The sequence below is a fragment of the Sturnus vulgaris genome, chromosome 5, assembly GCF_052056855.1.
Source record: "Sturnus vulgaris isolate bStuVul1 chromosome 5, bStuVul1.hap1, whole genome shotgun sequence".
NCBI classification, from domain to species: Eukaryota; Metazoa; Chordata; class Aves; order Passeriformes; family Sturnidae; genus Sturnus; species Sturnus vulgaris.
This window is the reverse complement of record NC_142247.1, coordinates 67,918,037-67,937,563: the sequence shown is the minus strand read 5'-3', so window position 1 is coordinate 67,937,563 and position 19,527 is coordinate 67,918,037. Positions and strand designations below refer to the sequence as shown.

The 19,527-nt window shown below is 44.7% G+C and overlaps 1 protein-coding gene across 8 annotated transcripts in view; it reads right to left on the bottom strand.

The window, feature by feature from the left end:
• The window catches only part of FRMD4A (FERM domain containing 4A), a 357,641-nt gene that overhangs the window by 200,313 nt on the left and 137,801 nt on the right, over window positions 1-19,527 (bottom strand). Inside the window, exon 1 of one of the 8 annotated variants that reach the window (XM_014883094.2) lies at window positions 9,393-9,760. The exons of the other annotated variants lie outside the window; for them this stretch is intronic. Coding sequence (XP_014738580.1) covers window positions 9,393-9,458 — 66 coding nt within the window. The 5' untranslated portion in view covers window positions 9,459-9,760. Of the gene's footprint in view, window positions 1-9,392; window positions 9,761-19,527 lie in introns of those variants that run through there. 8 annotated transcript variants of the gene reach the window in all.

The window sequence follows — 19,527 nt, the reverse complement described above, 5'->3', positions numbered from 1 at the left end:
AAAAATCCACTTAAGTTCGGTATTCCAGGAAGACAAAAGTATGGCAACAGATTGAGGGGAAAATAAGGATAATTTGCAGCTCCTGGCTGTATTTTCCACCCTGGATGATATCTATGGTTTGTCAGTAGCAAAGCCAAATTCTTCCCTAGAGTCCTGATAGGGAAACCACTTCTATTTGAGGTCTTTAGCAGCTCCTATTAATCTTTGTGGGATTTCTTACTTCCCACTGTAAGCAATCCTCCCTAGCTATTTTGTTGGAAAGATGAGGAGAACAGAGCTTCCCCAGAGCTTTGGGGCTGCAAACCCTACAGTGACTTAGCTTACATTTTATTGCACTCAGAATCAGACTGCAAAGGAAATTGCCTTGTTGGGAGTGAAAGATGTGCAGAGGTTGTCATTGCAAATCCAACTTGCCTTTGATTTAAAAAAAGCTAAACAGTTTTCCAGTCTTACATGGTGTTTTACAGAGAAATGTTATGATCACTCTAGCCTGGGGAGAGATGTGGGAAAACACACCGGGTGCAGCTCCATTCCCATGTGAGTCCTTTCCAGCAGAGCTGGCAATAACCCAGCAGCTTGCAGGGGTGAGAGAGAGAGGCTGTTTGTGGTCCTCAGCCACAGAAAGCCTGGGGGCTTCCCCTGTGTGTGGCAGGGCTGTGTCACATCAGGGGCCACAAGCACCATCCTGTCCCTTTCTCCCTGGGCAAGAAGTGCATGGGAGTGCCTTTGCTGTGTGCAACGACATGGGCTGAATAGGAATGTCAGCCCCACACTGGAACAGAGATTTGTGCTTTGTTTCACTCTGATCTAGAGCTGTGGGTTATGCAGTGATCAAGGTGGTGTTGGACTGCGTGTGCAGCACGTCCATCACTTGTACCAACAAAAGCCATGAGAAATTTGGGCTCCCATCACAAATTTACATTGTGCTGCAGCACAGTTGTTTAACCATCTGCAGTTCACAGATATGTTAGACGTACACATAGTAGGTCTGACTAGCATAAGCCTGATCAGAAACCCAGAACCAAGCCCTTCTGGACTCAGAGAGGTTCATATCTGATGCACATTGCTGTAGGTTGACACAGAATGTCATGTCAGGTGGTCCTAAATGTCCTTCACTGGCATTCCAGCATAAATATCTGCATGGCTGCTCATCAGCTGCTTTGTGTACCTCAGCCTTGGAGAATGGCTGGCAGAGCAGAGCATGAAGCCCAGGATGTCACCTGCTGAGCTTACACCTAGCTAAGCACTTAGACTGCTGTGTCCACCAAGCCAGTAAGTTCTTGGCACAGCCCCTACTGAAAATCATGGCACAGATGCAGACACCCCAGGAAACGTCTTCAGGAAAGAGGACAGAGCAACCTGCACCCTTCCTCTTCCCCTCCTGCCACCAGGCAGGCTCTCCCAGAGCTCTCTCCATCCCACCTCCAGTTCTCCCCTGCATCCTCAGACCTCTCTGTGGTCCTGGCTGGGGAAAGTGGTCCCAGGAAGATGGGCTCCTGGAAAACCCTGTCCAGAAGAACAGCAGCAGATAGCAACCCTCTGCTAGATGGAAGGATATTTCCCTCGGGTTTTAGTGTGCTGGCAGGTCAGCTCTTTTCCCACATAACTCAGAGAGACAGTAATTAATTAGGGAGGGAACTCGCCTGACCCCATTGCCCTGGAGACACGCCCCTGTAAACATCATGGAGGGATTGAAGGGGCCACCTCTGACTTCCAGGGCTAATATAAACAAAGGAGGAGATATTTGGCACCAATAGCACATTCCCACATGGAGGCTGTGCAGCAGAGGCGGGTGTGATGCACACAAGAGCAGGACTGCTCTCAGTCTGGGGATGACCACACAATATTTCTGCTGGGGGTCTGGTCTAAAGCCTTTGCAAATCCCCGTGACTGCAAGGAATGTGTGAATACTTGGTGCATCTCAGTATCAAATCTTAAAATGTGAGCAGGCTCTGCTCTCTGGAGTGCTTAGCACTGCTGATTTGCTTCAATTCCTGAAGAAATAGGGGTTTGCTCAGCACGGCATGGAAGGTACTCAGCCTTGAGCTTGATTTAAGCCTTAAACAGGATATGTGACATATGGACTGTGTCAAACACTGTGAAGATAAATGCTTCTTTGTTCTGTGCAATTTTCTCTCTTTTAAAACTTCATCCTTGTTACACTGCTTTGATTAATCTTAATATATTGTGGGAAAGCATATGTCTGTGTAAGGGAAGAAGAGAGTGTTATGTTGCCCCAAGAGAAAGCCACATGAATAGCAGAGAGACCAACATGTCCCTAAAGAAAGGAGGGAAGTATAAGACCCCGAGAGATGTTACAAGGGTTTTTTTTTAAGGTTTGCCAGACTTGGTAAAGAGCTTCTTAGGCAAATTATGTTTTGTAGCTGAGGTCTCCCTCAGCTGAGGCATGGAATAATGATGACTTTTCTCCAAGTGAGGAGAAAGCTCTGCATCAAGCTGAAAGAGCAACTGCTAACATTGGCAAAATATGAATTCAACTTGGTTGTGTTTTGTGTGTGTTTTCTGGACAGATGAAGAAATGTGAAAAATTTGAGTCTCTGGATCTTCAATCTTGGAATCCTGGAATCTCTCCCTGTAATTCCTATCTATTCATACAACATCCTACCCTAGTCATAGGACACACCTGAAGTGGCATTTAGCTTTCCTGAGTTTGGTCCCTTTATGTGACCTTGTCACTTGGACTCCTTTTGTCATAGCTGGAAGGAAATTGGCACTTGCAAGATTTGATACACCAGACCTGCTTTAGCTGCTTATTTTACTGGGGGTTGAATGGAACCTGAAAGTGTCAATGTCTCCCCACCAATTATAAAACAAACATGACAACTGGCCACTCTTTTTCTGCCTTGCCAGCTCTCAGAGGTTCTCCTCTGTCCCTTGGTAGCTGTATTTAATTACCTTGTGTTTGCTAACATCCCTTTTGGCATTCACACTCCCAGCTCTTCATTCTCACTGTCCTCTGTGTGCTGCTCAGAATGGTTGACCAAGCCCAGGTTGCTCCACAGAGCAGCTGATGGCACCATGTGGAGGGTGGCAGCACAGCAGTATTGATTTTCTTCTACTCCAGGACTCCAAGGCAGCTGGATTCCTGGGTTGCACTCAAAAAATGACTCAACAAACTCATAAAAAGACATCTACCGTGGGCTGCTAAATTTAAAGATGCTACTTCTGGGTCATGAAACCCTTGAGTACAAAGAACTGGTTGTTGAAAGTTAACTGTGGGGATTGTGGTTATGCATTTACCCTCTTTTAGAGCTGTGTGTGGGGAACTGATGTTATCTGCTGCTCAAGACATGATGCTGGACTACATCATTCACAGGGAAGACCTGGTATGATTATTTTTCATTTCTCAGTTTCAGAGGTGTCTAAACAAAACCTGAGGCAAGCTACCTAATTAGATCTCTTTAATGGCACAATCCTGCTAAGCAACCTCCGATTTTACTGCAGGTCAAGGGGCCTGATTCTGCTTCTCTTGTCTGTACTGCCATAACTCATTCTGACTCCAGTGGTGGAGGGTGAAGCTTTAAATCTCCTGCAGACTGGATACTGAGGAAAAACTGGGGGATGCTGTTGTTGCCAGAGAGAAAGTCATTAGGAGCTGCTTCAAAGAACCAATTTCTCAGATAAATAAACACATGGAAATACCCATTATATTGCAGGGGGTGAGGTTAGCACCCACACTTCTGCATTATGTATGATTTGTGACTGCTCTGGGTACAAACAGCTTCTTGCTCTTCGATTAGCAAGCCCTGGCAGCCTGGCAAAGCCGCACAATTTATTGCTGCTGTAGAGGTTAATGGATCACTTTACATGTTGATAATGTCTTATTATTGCAATGGTTATTAAGAAAAATGTAACACAGACACCAGGAGTCGATAGCAACTGCAAGAATGTTTGTTTGGTTACTGCAGGGAGGGGAACTGCTGCGTGCAGGGCTCATGGTGCAAATGGTGGTGGAAGCAAGTTCATCACAACCATCTTCCTGCACCCCTCCTGTCTCCAGATTGTCCTCAGTCCCAGCTATGAGGGTGGCTACTGTTTACTAGTGTTGATGGCATGACAAAATCGGAAGGTTGATGGTGTAATTGCCCAAAGAATGGACAAATTTCACAGCTATCTATGCCAGAGCATGCTAGGACTAGATCCAAAGTCCCACTTCATCTTTGGCATCAGAGATCTGTGAGACATTGATAGCTGGATTATTCTGTGATTGTGTGGAGTCTTATACTCTGGAGGGAACAAATCACCAACCCAGGCTTCTGGAAATTGTATTTCTACTTCTTTTTAAGTGGGAAGATGGAAGAGGATGCTGCTTAAATGGCTCCATGTCCCTCTGTCTCAGCTTCTCTATCTGTAACATGAAAAATTATCAGTGCTGATTTTATTGCTGTTTCACTATTATTAATAAAGAGCCAGGTCACCTAAATGCCCCTCTCCTCACAGCTTAGTTTTCTGAGCTGGAATATGTGTGTATTGCCAGCCACCACTCTGAGTCCTTACTGGGACATGATGGCCTTGTCCACCTCATAGTGCCATCCCCATTGCCAGAGTCCACCAGGGAGCTCTGTCTGTATCCTGTGGTGCCACTGGCCAAGAGACCTGACCCTCATTTCACACTCTTCACTCTTAGCATTTGAGTCCCTCTCTTTCAAATATCCAGCTTTGGATCTGGATACAGGAGTTTCACTCCCACCTTAATTCCAGTTCATCCTGGGTAATTTCCTCTGACTGAGTTTCATACTCCTGCTGTTTTAGTGTATACTCTGCCAGAACCTGACAACATGAGAAGGGAGAATAGCAGCTGTTTCTCTGGGTGATGGAGGAGGCTGGAACATGGCAAATCTGGATTGCAACATCCACCCAGGGCAAAGCAATCACAGCCCCTCTCCATGCCAGAAAGCCCTCACCAATATAATTTCATCAGACACTCTCATGTATGTATACACATATATGCTATATATATAGATACAGATATTTTAAAATATATTTAAAATATTATTTTATATACATATATAGACATATATACATAGGCACATAAGCATGTATTTTTCTGTGGGTTGTGGTGAGAGGAAGTCTGAGGGGCTGCTGTGAATATAGATGTTTGCAGGAATGTAGAAGGAGCTATGGAGTGTACTGTGGGTTTGACAGGATTATTTGGATGGGCTCTAAGACCTCAAGAATCATTGGAGATAAATTTTCTGTTGTCTTCCAGGTGATATCTGGAGTGGGCCAGCATACCGGGTTAAAGACTTCATCTGAAGTTGTTTTTTTTTTTTTTTCTCTCCTGGGATATCCACCACAGCTCCATCATGTCTTTCCTCAGAATTCAGTCTCCTTTTTGATGTCAGCTGATATTTGACTACTTCAGGCTCACTTTCCTAACAGGATTATTATCCCTTAGCCTGTTTGCTTGAAAGTCTGGGTTTTTTTTGAGGTGTAAAGCCACATCCATAATGCAAGGAAAAGCATCCCTCAGTGAGGCAGGCTCCACAACCCTTCTCACTCTCAACCCCTTCCAGACATCCCATGCAAAGTGCCCCATGCATGCTGGGCGTGGTATATCCTGGAGGTTTGCTCTACCTGTGCCTAAGGCAAGGCTGGGAAGGCAGCAAGGTTAATCCTGAGGTTCCCCTCAAAGGTCTCGTTCACTGCTCGAGATTAATTAGTGTGTCCAGAGGCAAGGAGGGTTTAGTTCGGGGATGGCTTTTGCAAGCTATAAAATAAGGATTCAGAGTCTGCATTTCATATCCAGACTCCCTTTTCCCTGTAGCACACCCCAGGGACCTGCTGAGCTTGTCCCTGCTTTGGTCCCTGTGTCCCTGTCCAGCCAAGTCCCAGCTCATCAAGGGCTGGGCAGCAGCCCGCCAGTGATGACAGCTAATTATGAAATGTCATGTCAAAGGCTTCCCTTTTATCTCATCTCATACAGCCCAGCAAAGCTCTCCAGTGCCCTTTGGAAGCAGGGGAAAGGAAGTGTCAGTGCAGCACCAGCTGCTTCAATGATAGTGGGATGACAGCGTGGTGAGAACACCATGTCCTGGAAGGAAGTGGCAGCTCGTGCCATGTAGATGCAAATCTCTGGTCTCCACAAAAAGAAATAAAAAAGCTTTTTAAAAAGTGTTCTCATGTAATACTAGCTTTCCAGAGGAAGTGTTTAACACATCTGCTGGCGAGGCTTGCCATCATCTCTGCAAAATGGCTGAATTCAGTCCAGGTGAGTTCCTGAAGGAGAATTTAGCTAAAAAGCTTGTCCAGAGAAAAACTGGCCCTATCCTATAGTTTTTCTTCAGTCTGCATTACTGCAGATGTCAAATTACATCAAGGTGTGTTAATCTCAGCTGAGCTATGTCTCAGGTTTCGTTAGAAACTGTTGGTTACTTCTCATTTGTTGTCTGCTATAACCTTTTACACTGGGGCAAAATGGGCTTGATAGTTTAGTACAAGCTATTAAAGTGAGCTTTGTCAGGGTCCACTGATCCAGGAATGGGTTACTGCCCCTGAGGTCCAAGAAGCATTAAAACTAAGTTTCTCCAGAAGAAAAAAATAGATAACTCAAGGCTCCATAGACCACAATTTCCCAATTTTGTAAGTAATCACCTGGTTTGGAGCAGTGGAGGGCACCGAAGAATTGGAAGAGGAGCATTATGGTGACAGATGGCTTCTCTCTTCCAGCAATAAACCTGACACAGATGAAGATGCATGGCATGGAGCAGACTTCAAGATCATTCCCAGGAGGGTCCTGTTACCTTGCAGTCTGCCCACAGCCCATCCAGCCTGGCCCCATGCTCCTCACCAAAATACCCATCTTGCTGCAATAAAACACTTGGTACTGGATCAATGACCTTGGACAAATCTGGCTGCTAGAATGCTCTGTAACAGCCAGAGCTTGACGTTTTGCCCTTCCTTCATATTGAGTTTTGTATTTACTTTTCTGTATCCAGTATATCCAGAGGTTATTTTTAGCATTGCTAAATGAATAGGTGGTTTAAGATCAAACACAGTGACAAGGCAAGGTGATGTATAAGTAAAGCCTGACAATAGTGCCGGATAGTGATGATTCTGCATGTGGCATTTAATCTAGATTATCCAAAATTCTTCCTGCTTTAATTCCTAGGTAGGTTTTAGAAGACCCCAGCTAGCTGCAAGCATGATTGTTCATAAGGGAAAACCTTTTTCCTTGATTTGCACAGAGGCTAGATTGGATTGCCAGCCCTGAGGTGAGACGTGAAGCCTGAACATTTGCCCTGGGTAGTAAAGCCCCAGGCTCTGCAGAGCACACAGCTGTGACACCACTGCAGTGTCCCCTGCACAATGCTGCTCACACACCCCACCTCCTCCAGACCCAGCTGGGCTCAGGAGTGGCACAGCATGGCACTGCACAGACATGTCCCTGCATCACAATTTCAGCTGTGACTGCACTGTCCCAGCTGAGGATGTTTTACTGGGTGTCTAGAATTACAAATTTGAGAGACCAGTTCAAAACACAACCTGAGAAGAGCTCCATTGGTTTCACAAACTGAGGTCGCCTGTATCTCTGGAGAATCTGGCCCACATTTTATCTGGCCAACAGTCACCCTCATTGCAAAAACCACCAAACATCAAACCCAAAGACTCACGAGGAGAGACATTTGGGTGGAATCAAGGCATGGACATTAAAATAGACAATGGGACATGAAGAGCTAAGAAGATATGATTCCCTACTTCTCTGTCTTACTGGAAGAAGTGGAACTGTGTGGTTCCCAGCAAGACAGGAGACTTTTCATGCCCTTCAAACACAACCAGACACATGCAGGATTGTTCAACCTCAGTCAACCCTGGCTTTCTAGATGTTGTCAGTCTCTGAGATTCTGCTTGGAGCTACCCTGTGACAAAATGCTTTAAGCACCCACTGTTCAATGATACCTGTCCCAGGAAGGTCTCAGTCCCCCAGGTGTCAAACTCAACTCAGTGAAGCAACGCTGAGCTATAAATAGAGCAAGAGGAATTGTGGTGCCAAGTTTATCCTACAACATTTGCAAATACTCCAAAGAAAGCACTGGCCCCTTCCCACACAGAATAACTTTCACAGCATGCTGTGGTCATGAGAGGCAGATGTTGCATCTTTACTTGTCATGGGGATTTAAATCCTTAGGGATTTTCTCTGGGATTCACAGTACTGAGAGCTGAGAAAAGGAGTTGAACCGGAGCAGCAAATAATCATTAGGTTGATTGAGATATTACAGCCCAAAGAGTATTTCAGTATTTCATGCCCTATGTAGAGGCTTTCACAGGATAGTCTCCAATAATGTTCATCCATCCCAATCTCAGCAGCCTGGGAGAGGGGTAAAGGCACTTTCCAAAGTAGTGATGGGAGATATCAGCACAGAGAAACTTGAATTCATTTCACAGCACAGATGGACACCTCAATGACTGGACCACAGGCTAGAAATCTGGCAAGATCTCTTGTTTTTCACTTTTGTGGCTGATGCCTAAGATTCCTCATCACTAGACCTTGAAATTTGAAATATTCCATTAAAGAGATGCCAAAAATCTCTACTAAAAATTCAGAAGGTCACTTGCCATCTTACAGCCTTATTTCTTACAGCCTGATTCAGGGAGTACAGATCATTGGCATGACTTTTTTTTTCCACAAAGACAAATGAACTGGCAATCCCTCACTATTATTTTCCATCCTCTCCCACCAAAAAACCTTCCAAAACATGTCCATCTCTGACCTTTAGGGGAAATCCATCAAGCTGTGTTGGAAAAGGCAAAAATATGTTTGGAAATGCTTTGATATTTTTAAGAAACTTTATCATGAGATGATAAAGACAGATTCTTATCTCAGATGTGTAGAAGCAAGTCATACATTGCTTCACTGAACTTTGATGATACCAAGGAGGCAATCCCAGATTAACATGGGTTTAAAGTATTTGATACATCCAGTAGTAATAAACTGGATTCTCTTGAAAACACAACTGGTTTCCTTGTTCCTCCATCTCGTACAAAATAATCCAAGAGTGAAAATTGTACTCTAATAGCTGTCAAAATCCTAAAGTCAAGGACACTTGATGTCATGCAAGGCACAATTTAAATCTCTGTCAATGCAATAGTTTTACAGAGATATTCCTCAAACTGACCAAATCTCTCCTCCTTTTCACATCAAATTACACAAAACCAGTGCAAAATCTGTCCTGTCTTGGATCTCACCCTGTTCCAGTTTTGCATGTTATGGCTTGCAGGAGATGCCTAAACCACAACATGGATTACACACAGTTTATCAGGAAATGTAAAGAAATTAAGTAATATAACACTTTGGATATGCCATAAAATTTGTATACTACCTTCTGGGTTATTGGCATCTCACTTGAAAAAGGAAATTGTGGCTTACTTACAAACACATCCATTAGTAGGTGCTCCAGCGTCACTTCAATATCCTCTAATTTAGCTGCTAAAGTCATTGTGAAGTCAAACAGAGGAAAGCTGTCAGAAGTCAAAATCCAAGGCGTATATGGCCAAATCTAGTTCTCAGACTGTCACAAATGAGTTTCTCACAGATAAGGAAAATCCAAGAAATCAAAACTTAACATCAGAGTCCAGACGACGCCTGGACTCCGTGCCGGCTGCCAGCCCTGCTTGCAGGATTGAGGATTATTCCATGTGTGCAAGATGGGAGCAGAAGCTGCAGTGTGTGTGCTGCTGCCTTCCTTTCAGAGCTCCCCAGCCAGAAGCATGGAGTTATATCTGGGAAACCACAACAGAGGGAGGGAGAGACACACACAGAAGGAGAGAGAGGGGAGGAATGGAATAAACTGCCTTTGACTATGACTGATATTTATAGGACTGCTTGTTTTTTGACTCCAGTCCATTTCTCTGTTCATTTCTGACCTTTCACAAATGGCCCAGCACACTGGAGTGTATTGTACAGCAGGGGCAGCGGGTCCCACAGAAGTTGGCTGTGACCAGTGCTGGGCCAATTCACACAAGCACTCCATCAATAGCTCTTTGTCACAGCATACCAGGCTCTGAGTGACAGAGGGGAGAACAGACGTGTAAAAAACAAGGAAACAAAAGTTGTTTGCATACTAATTCTTTCTTAAGAGTATTAATAGATCCCCTTACCCACTCCCCAAGGTACTGGCATAGAGTGGCGACTGCTGAGGTTGTGTATGGAGGAGAATAACCCCAAAAAATGCTATGGGGTTTGAGCCTGCAAACACCACTTCTGACACATACTCCCACCACTCAACCCTTTCAGCTCTGCAGCATCCCTGTCCCCTAAGCACTTCTCAGGACTCGACCCTTCCAGTTACTGTATTTTTGGAAAGTTTAAAGCATGTGTCCAAGTGCTTGCTGCTCCTCCACACATCTGCTCCCACTTAACTCAATGGAGAAAAGGTTTCTGCTTGCTTAGCACTTTGTAGCTCTCACAGCTCCACATGGAGTGGGAAGGTATTGATGGACATGACCCAAACAAAGCAAAACCCAGTGGAAATCCTTCTCTTCAAGGATTTTGCATAAGGTTAACTGGAACCAATTAGAAAGGAAACTGAGGCACAAAAAGGAGAAATACTGGAAGTCTTGATATGGCCAGGACTGATATCAAAGTCTTCTGCATCCTAAACAGTGTCAGGTTCATCAAACTGCTTTTCATGATGCTCACATTGCTCAGCCAAATTATTTTTTATTTATTTGACATGTACCCACATAGTTTGAAACTTGAGCATGAAATCTTGCATGCGATATATTCCAGAAACTGGACAAGAAAAATCCACGAGGCTGCTCTAAAGGCTTCAGAAACTGAAGACCAGCATTATTTATAAAGGTGTGAGATGGATAGAGTTGATGGAGCTTAGAAGGACCTCTAGTCATAAATTCCAACTAAATATTCTCAGAGTTATAGCTGAAATCATGTTTTCAGACATGTACCCATTAGCATCTGAACAGGACCTGCCTCTGATGGCCGAGTTTTATTAGACAACAACATGATGGACCATTTGGGGCATGTTATGATGGATGGCTTCAACAGCAAAGAAGGACATGTCATTCGTTTTCCAGCTGGACCAACTCTCGTTCACACATGGCCCTACATCAGATAATAGGTTGACTGCTCCAGAAATAAACCCAGCACGGGAAGCTTGTCTACTGCAAAAAAGCCTGTTAATCATTCACATGCTGCCCTTTCATTAAAGCTTTGACAAAGTGTCTGTCTTCACCATTGTGAGTGGAGGGGTGTTTTAATGAGCCTGGATCAAAACAAAGAGGAATACATTTGGAGGGAAGGTGGTGGAAACCCAGGGAACCAGAATGCAGTAAGGCAATGAGCGAGCTGGTGTGCATGGCCACAGGGCTCACCACAGACAGGATTTCACATGTTTTACTCTCTAGAAAGTATTTGCAGAAGACCACCTGACTGCTGGTAAGGTCTTCATCCTCTCCAGCATGTGTGGAAATTCAGAGATTCCAGGAATCTGTGGTTTCTGCACAACCAGGCTGGGTACAAGGACACATGATTGGCCTTCTGCAGGTCCCTGGCCCACAGAGATCAGTGTTTGGGCTGTGTCAGAGGAGCCAGCAGTGGTCCAGCTGGACTGAATCATGCATTTGTCCACCTCTAACTGACCCAACCAGTCTGACCACAACAAGAACTTCAATGGAATCAAACATGTGATCGCTTCTGTCCTCCCCACCCCATTTATTGCACAAAGGCTAAGTGTTAAATGCTGAAATACGAAATTAAAGATCCTTTTCTGTAGGCTCCCTCTGTGCAATAGCACAGGGCAAGCATGTCACTTGTGCCCCTTGACTGTCCCTGTAGCTGCATTGTGTTGGTTACAGAGATAAACAACAGGAGACATCTTCCAGGGTCAGAACACAGTGTCCATGTGACAGACTCTTTGACTCCAACACAGGCTCATTTTTGTCTTCACAAAGATGAATTTCAAGATTATTTCAAAAGTGATGGAGAAAACAGTGTCAGGCACAAGAAAATGGCTTAGGGGAACACATAAGTCCTTCCCTGATGCCCACTCAAGAAACACCTGGCACTAAAAACACCACGTGCTCTACTGGCAATGGCAAGGAAGATGAAGGAATTCCTGGGTTCTCACCCAGGCTCAGCTCTACATTACATGGGATTCCCTTATTAAACAATATATATTTATATAACATCCCTTAGGCTCTTGTACTTGCAATATTCAGCTGAGAAATTCTCCTGATGATCGATATTAACTGTCTGTAAAATTGGTCAGAAGTTTGGGTAAAAATATTGCTGCTGGGAAAAGATGCTTTGCTGCAAGTCCTGTGGAATTTTCCTGACTCCCAAACTGCAGGGCATTTTGTACCCAAGGATATATTGCTTTCCTTTTTTTCCTTCAAATTGCAATAAAATTTCAGATTCAAAGCAAAGCACAATAGGAAAAGATGTAAAATATAGAAAATGTGCAGAAAAGAAAAAAGAATCACAAAGTTCCAGCGATAACCCAAGCAGTTGGTGTGGCTGTGGTAAAATTATATTGATGGTGGAAAAAAAGGGCACCAAAGTGCAGAAAGCTGCTTCACTCAAGCCCTTGAAAAAGCGTGTAGCAGAAATCAGAGTCACAAAATTGGATCAAAGCAGAACTTCTTCAAACACATAAAAGCTCTGAATCTATCCCATTGGATCTCTTCTAGCTCTTGCTTCCATGTTGCTTACCCCAAGTGACCTTCTTTTTATGATAGCCACTCAAATAGAGTAAACAAGAAAGAATTTCTCTGAGCTCCCCAGGGATTTTTCTCAAAACCTCTGTGCATGTGCATTACAGGTGCACACAGAAATGAGATCACATGTGACAATGAGAAGCTCTAACCTGGTTAATTCTTTAATGCAGTAGGTAGTTTCTTTATTAAATCATTATTTCCATCTTTTCTAATTTCTGAGAATGTATTACTTTGGCCTTTGCAAGCATGAGACCTCTTCTATTTAAAGCAGAGCATCCATCTGACAACACACCAGGGTATTTGTGCAGAACAGGATGTTCTTCTACACCCACATTTTCTCCTCACTTCCTTCCTAGTTTTCTTTGACCATTTGGGAATAAGATACCAGAAGAGAGCTCAAAAGGGGAGATTATTGTAGCATTTTTGCCAAAATGAGGTTTCAGCAAAACATGCTGTTTTTCAAAAGCTGAAGTGTTATCTGGGGACACACTGGGTCCCAGAATTGTTTTCTTAGGGGAGTTCCAGGGGTGAAGGTGGCTGGTGATGGTAGGAAAGAGTTACCCTGCAAGCATTAGCTTACAAAGACAGGGGTGTGAAAACAGAACAAAAAATTTTACTAAGTAAAGCCAAAAGTTGAAAGGGTTAATGAGCTGATCTGAGCTTAATTAGTCCCAGGATGTTATGTTTGGACCAGCCCAGCTTGCAAAGACTGGAGTTGAGGAGTCCAGGGAGGATGGGAAGGCTATTTGTCCATGAGGCAAAAAACATTCCCGGGTCATGGAGCTCACTAGGAAAGGCATCCTGGCTCTCCTCCACTGCTCTAGCCAAGGGACCATGGCTTCAGTCCTGAGCCTGTGTGACAAATACAGGTAAAAGTCCATTTGGAGCAGTGCTTTTGTCATCCCACAGATGTGGGATGGGCCCCAATTCAGCTGAATTGGATTTTTTGCTTGAAATAATCAAAGTGAGGATTTGAGGAGGAATCTTTTTTGTCTCCTCCACAGGTTTTTCTGTGCTTTCTCCTCTCAAAAAAGAGCTGTTCTGTTTGGGGAAGGTGAAGAGGGACATCCCATACCTCTTGGTAAACTTGGATGACAGGGAACCATCAGCTTCCAAAACCTTCCTTCCATCTCCAGTTTCCTTTTCCACACAAAAACCTGGACACAGGAACCAATCAACCTGACACCCCCAGGTTGGATTGTGGTAATTCACTGAATCTGGAGCTGAGTGTGAAGCCTGCCAGGTTCCAGCTGGCCCAGGGCACAGCCATCTGCCCTCCCCTTAGTGCTGTAAGTCAGCCCCATCCTACAGCAGCTTTCAATGTCAGCTGAAGGCCTTGGTGATAATTTTTCAATGAATTATTAAACTAGTGCTGCAGCAAAGGCTGGACATCAGCCTGTGGCTCCACCTCAAATCTCTGATCCACGGTGAAATGCAACAGCCTCATCTGATAAAGGCACCCAGCTGTGATTTATCTCCAGAGAAGGGATCTTGCAAACATTGAGTTCATGCAGTCAAGGCAATGAGCAGGGAGATGATTTTGAGTTTTCTCCAGGGATCTGAGTGAGGAGACACATTGCTCTTCCTATTAACAGGCAGTCTGTGAAAGGGAGAGAGCAGTGAGGGGAGCACAGTTTCCAGGTGACACTGTGGTATTCAGGCTAGTGAGAGCAAGGGCCTGCCGAAAGATATGATGAGACTAAGTAAATGAGCAATAAAGCAGCTAATTAAATTTAATGTAGCCAAATGTGAAGTAATGTTCACAGCAGGAAAAATGTTCTGAACTTCACGTATAAGATTATGGGCTCTGGGGTCACTCAGGAGTAAAATATTTGGATTATAATAATTCTGTGAAACATCAGTTTCATTGCTCAGTAGTGGTAGAATAAGCAAATAAAATATTAACATTTACCAAGGGACAAGTAAAAGAGAATATTAATACGCCTCTGAATCAAACCAGGGTTCACTTACATTTTGAATACTGTCTTTTGATCCTTTTATCTCCAGAAAAGATGTAAAGATGAGGGACAGGATTCAAGGAAAGGCAATTAAGATGATTAAATGTAAGAAAAATGGCTTTTATAAAGAAATGATTGAGTAAGCAAAGTGGACTCTTTGGTCCAGGGGGAAAAAATATGGAGAAAGAGACCTACAGAATGATGGTGATTAACTTGGAAAGGGTAAAACATTCCTTTCCTTCAAGAGCATCTCCCCATCCTAAAGTGTGTGGGCTAAGCCTGCAGGTACACAGTGCAGTGCCAGGCAAGGCTACACCACATCTGGGGCTGCTCAGAGGGCCAGCTGAGATCCCCCGTGTGTGTGAGTCCATCTGAGGGGTTTGCCAGGCTGGGGCTGGCCCGTGCTGCCAGAGGAGGAATGAGCGTAGGAGTCCCATTGCTGACCTCCTGCCCGCAGTGGGATGGACACAGCTCCACAGAGCAGGAAAAAATGCTGCTTCCACACGACAACAAGATAAACGTTTTTATAAGGAAGTCTCCATATGGGAGATGCCAGCAGCTCTGAGGTATTGCAGGGAAGAAAACAATCACCAGAGTCCTGCTGTCCTGGCAGGTTTAGCACACGGCTTTGTCCCAACCCTTTTACAGCCCTTAACAGGGACATTCCTGTTTGCTTTACAAAACAAGCTTAGAGTCAGCAAAATGGAGTCCCAGATCATCCTGCCTCTGAGGAGTCCCAGGTGCTGCAGAGCACTCAGCTTTCAAGTTTTAAAATGTGGCTATAATTTCTATTTTATTGTCACTATATTCAACCAACATCTCATCGTCTTCATGGGCATAGCTGCTGCTGGCTGACTTTTTTCACTGTCCCCACTGCACTGCTTTTCATGGGTGGTCCCCCTCTCCTCGATGGCCTCCCACCACTCTCTGTAGCTAAGACATTTTCATATTTTCATGATTTAACTGAGTGTCCTAAAAGCCACCCTTTGGCTAAAGGCATTTGTCTACTGTCCCTCTCACATGCGCTTTCATTTAAGGGCCACTCTGGGCAAGGGAAGGGAAACCTCAAGTTTTCTTTTTTCCAGACTTCCCCCAAGGCCAAACAAGCCACCCAAGGATGAAGGAGCAGTTTTGGCACAAATAAGCTGAATGGGTGTTGCTTAGATGGGTCTTGTCTCTTTCAAGTGGAGAGAGGGGCCTGTGCTCATGGAGAACACGGAGGAATCAGAGTCTGCTAAATGCATGCCCAAATCTGCCATGCATGGCAGCAGCCTGCAGCCCAATCCATCTGCACAAATCACAGCAATACAAATGCACCTTCTCAGTGCTGTTGACAAACCCTCCCCTTTTCCAATCCCACTTCCACAATTCAATGTTCCACTGACTTCTTCCCCTGCTTTCCTAAACCCTCTGCCATGTCTCCAGGTGACCTGCTGGACAGGGCTGTGGCAGTGACACCATTTCCCTGGGAGATGGCTGAGCCATGCACACTCTTGGAGATGTCCAGATGCCACTGAGCCACATGAACCTATTCTTTAGCTTGCTGGGAAGGATCCCACTTCAGTTTCCCTCCTTGATGTAGCAAATCAGCTGCATTATTAAAGTGATTAAAAATAGACTGAGCTTGCCTGAGACTGCATCTATAATGGATCAATTGCTTTTTATACATTTTTTGGCTCCCTACAGTGCTGCTTTGTCATGCTGCTTTCACTTGGTGGGTGAGATCTTGAAATAATAGGCACATTCAGGAGATATAAATATAGCTGTTTATTGCCTTAAACTGGGTCTGCAAACAAATCACAGTCCCAGCTTCAGGTATTTGGAAATTAAATCTTCTGCTCTGTCCTTTCTCTTTTGGACCAGAGTCAAACACTGGACTTAGCATCCTGGCAGCTGCTTTATCTTACTTTATCTTAAGCTATAGGCACTAGTTCTGCTGCACAAAATTCAAACCCTCATAGGCTGTTGATTTAAGAAGCCCTTGAATGCTAGTCTGGATTTGATTCCAGTAAGAAATAATGTGGAGTTACCATTGAAAGGCTGCAGCACAGTGAAATAAAAATAAATGCACTGCATTGTGTAGCTTAACGGGGTGCTAATTTCTTGGGAGCACATAAATAGGAGGCACAGAACACATCTGTTTGCTGGCGTTGGGTTGGGAAAGTGCAGGGGAAATTTGGAGCTCTGTCACAGGGACAGGCTGAACTTTGTTCCCATGTCTCACAGAACTGCACAAAGTCTCCTCTGTAGAATTGCCAGTTAATTAAAAATGATATTTACGGTACCCTGGAGATGCATGCTCATAATTCTGCTTTTAGCATTTCTACAAAGTCTGGCACAGCAAGAGAGTTGAGTTGGGGCCCTGGCAATGCAAACAGCCTCTCCCATGGTCGTGCTACCCCTGGAGTCCTCACAGAGGGGCTTTGGGCTGCCAAGGCCATTTTTGGGATGCCCATTTCCATCACACTGTGTTTGTTGAAGGGTTTTATCAGCCCTGTGTGCTGCGGGGAACGTGGGGCACCCCTGCACTTCATGCTGACATTCCCAGGTATGCTGCAAGCAGGAGTGAATTGAGCTGCCTGTGGCAAGTACGATGCTCTCAGCTCACAAGTGCCACTCACAGTGAGATACACAAAGGCACAGAGGATCCCCGTGCATCCAGAAGTACTAAAATAACAACCCGTGCTCAAACTACTGAACTCCCATCCCCTTGCCTCCTTCCTCCTCTAGCTCACATCCACACTGCTCACAGAAATTATCCTCAGGCACTTCCAGGGTATTTCCCTGGCACTCTTTGTACAGCCATATATTTAAAACACTTGCAGTGTTTCCTGTGATGTGACACATAGGCTTTTGGACAGCAGAGTTTGATGACTCAAGGAGAAGCAATGTCCTGAAACTCTAAACATGCCCAGGATAGAATAATGCTGTAGAGGTGATGGAGGACAGGAGGAGCAGGGAGATCTTCAGAGATTTTTACCCCCCTGTAAAGGAAACTTCTCTGCAGAGAGCCAGAAAGAGAGAGAGGTTTCTTTAGAGGCAGATTGGAGCAGAAACCTGTGCCTTTGCTGACCACAGATGGAGATTAGGGAGGCTGTTTTTTCAACCTGCTCCCAGCTGACCACTCTCAGCAACTCCTGGGGCCTCTTCTTCTCTTATAGCCTGAATTTGAAAAGACTTAATGTAGTGAAGCAACCTCTCATTTCACCTGGACAGAGGATGTCCCACGAGGACTTCATGCCACAGAGAACTCCCAACCTCCCCATCTCACGCTATCCCCCTCCCTTCCTCGTCTTTAAAAATTTCCAGCCTGGGAAAACTCCTACAGAAGTCCATAACGAAGCTTTACCCCACCATCCCAGCCCTCCACATCCCCTGGCAGCCAGCAGCTCACCTTTGGCAGGGGGGTGCAGACCCTGAGCTCGGCCGGCACCCGCGGCGGGGCTCTGCAGAGCCGCGGCAGCTTGTGCCTCATCCTCGCGTATTTTTTCATATCCTTTTTTTTGGTAGAGATAAAGCTCCTCTTACAGGGTGTATCCAGCTGCTGGCAGCATGTACTGATAGCTGTTAATTCGTCCTAAAGGCTGGACACTGCGAGTGTGCTGCAGTGAGTTGTTACAAGCTGGATAAAAACAAGTTTCTGTGGTTGAATATGTAGCTGTTATTATAGGCATAAAGGTTCTATCCTGATACCACTGGAAACAATAATAAAAATCTCATTAACATCTTATTACCAAGCCCTTCCCTCTATTCCTTTTTACACACTGCCAGCCAGTTCAAAAAGGATGGCGTCTGCTGATGGAAAGAAAAAGATGATGAAAGCTAGAGAAACTCCTTGACACACTCCTTTTGCCTTTATGTATTTCACTTTGAATTAGGATGCCAAACCAGGAGAATGACACTGCAGACTTCTGAAGAATTAAAAAAACATGAATCAAACCTCAGCATGATTTCATTTGTTAAAAAAAAAAAAAACAAACTAAAAACCAAAAACCAAAAATCCCAACCAAACAAAAAAAATCTAACTATGGAACCTAAAAAATAAAATGCTGATTTGGCTGTTTCTCATCGCCTCCTAGTTTTTTTTGTACTTCATTGTACTTTAATGCTCCTCCCAGGACAATGAAATGTTAAAAATCTTTTTAATGACTAAGTATGTTGAGGCCAGATAATCTCTTGGTTGAAGGAGTCAAGGCTTTAGGAAGGGTTCAGAGAGTGTGAGAATCTCAGAGGGATACCATTCTCCATGACCTGACATCCAGTTCCCCCCAGGTTCATTTCACCCTCAGTGATCTCCCTGCAGAGGGGATATCTTGGTTTACCTGGCTAAAAGCCAGAGGACATCTTCTTCCCATCATCACAAACCCCACCAACACTCAACTGCAAGTAAGGCTGGAAACCATGGCAGAATGCACCAATGCATTGCCAATGCTCCCACACAACCGAAAGATTTCCCAGATGGCTCCAGGGAGCAGACTGGAAGACACACCAGGTAAGGGTGAAACACCTGACAATATGACTGGGGGAAATGACTTTCCAATCCCAAATCTGGAGTGTGGCTCACCTCTGAAGGTGCAATCAGCTCGCACAAGTTGGGCACTGGGGAGACTGCAGCACCTCAATCAGTGTCATTGCAGTTTTACAATCTCTCCCTACCCCAGCACAACCCCAAAGTGGGCTGACCCCCAGGGCTAAGTGACTGACCAAAGAGAAATGGAGTTCTGCCTCACTGTCCCAGGAATTAAAGCCTGGCTTAGCATGACATGAAAACAGCTTGAAGAGCCCACAGTCTCATCTATCAGGTGCTTTGCCACAGCCATGGAACAGAGATGACAAATCTGTCACTGGTTACGCTCCATTACATTCTTGCAAG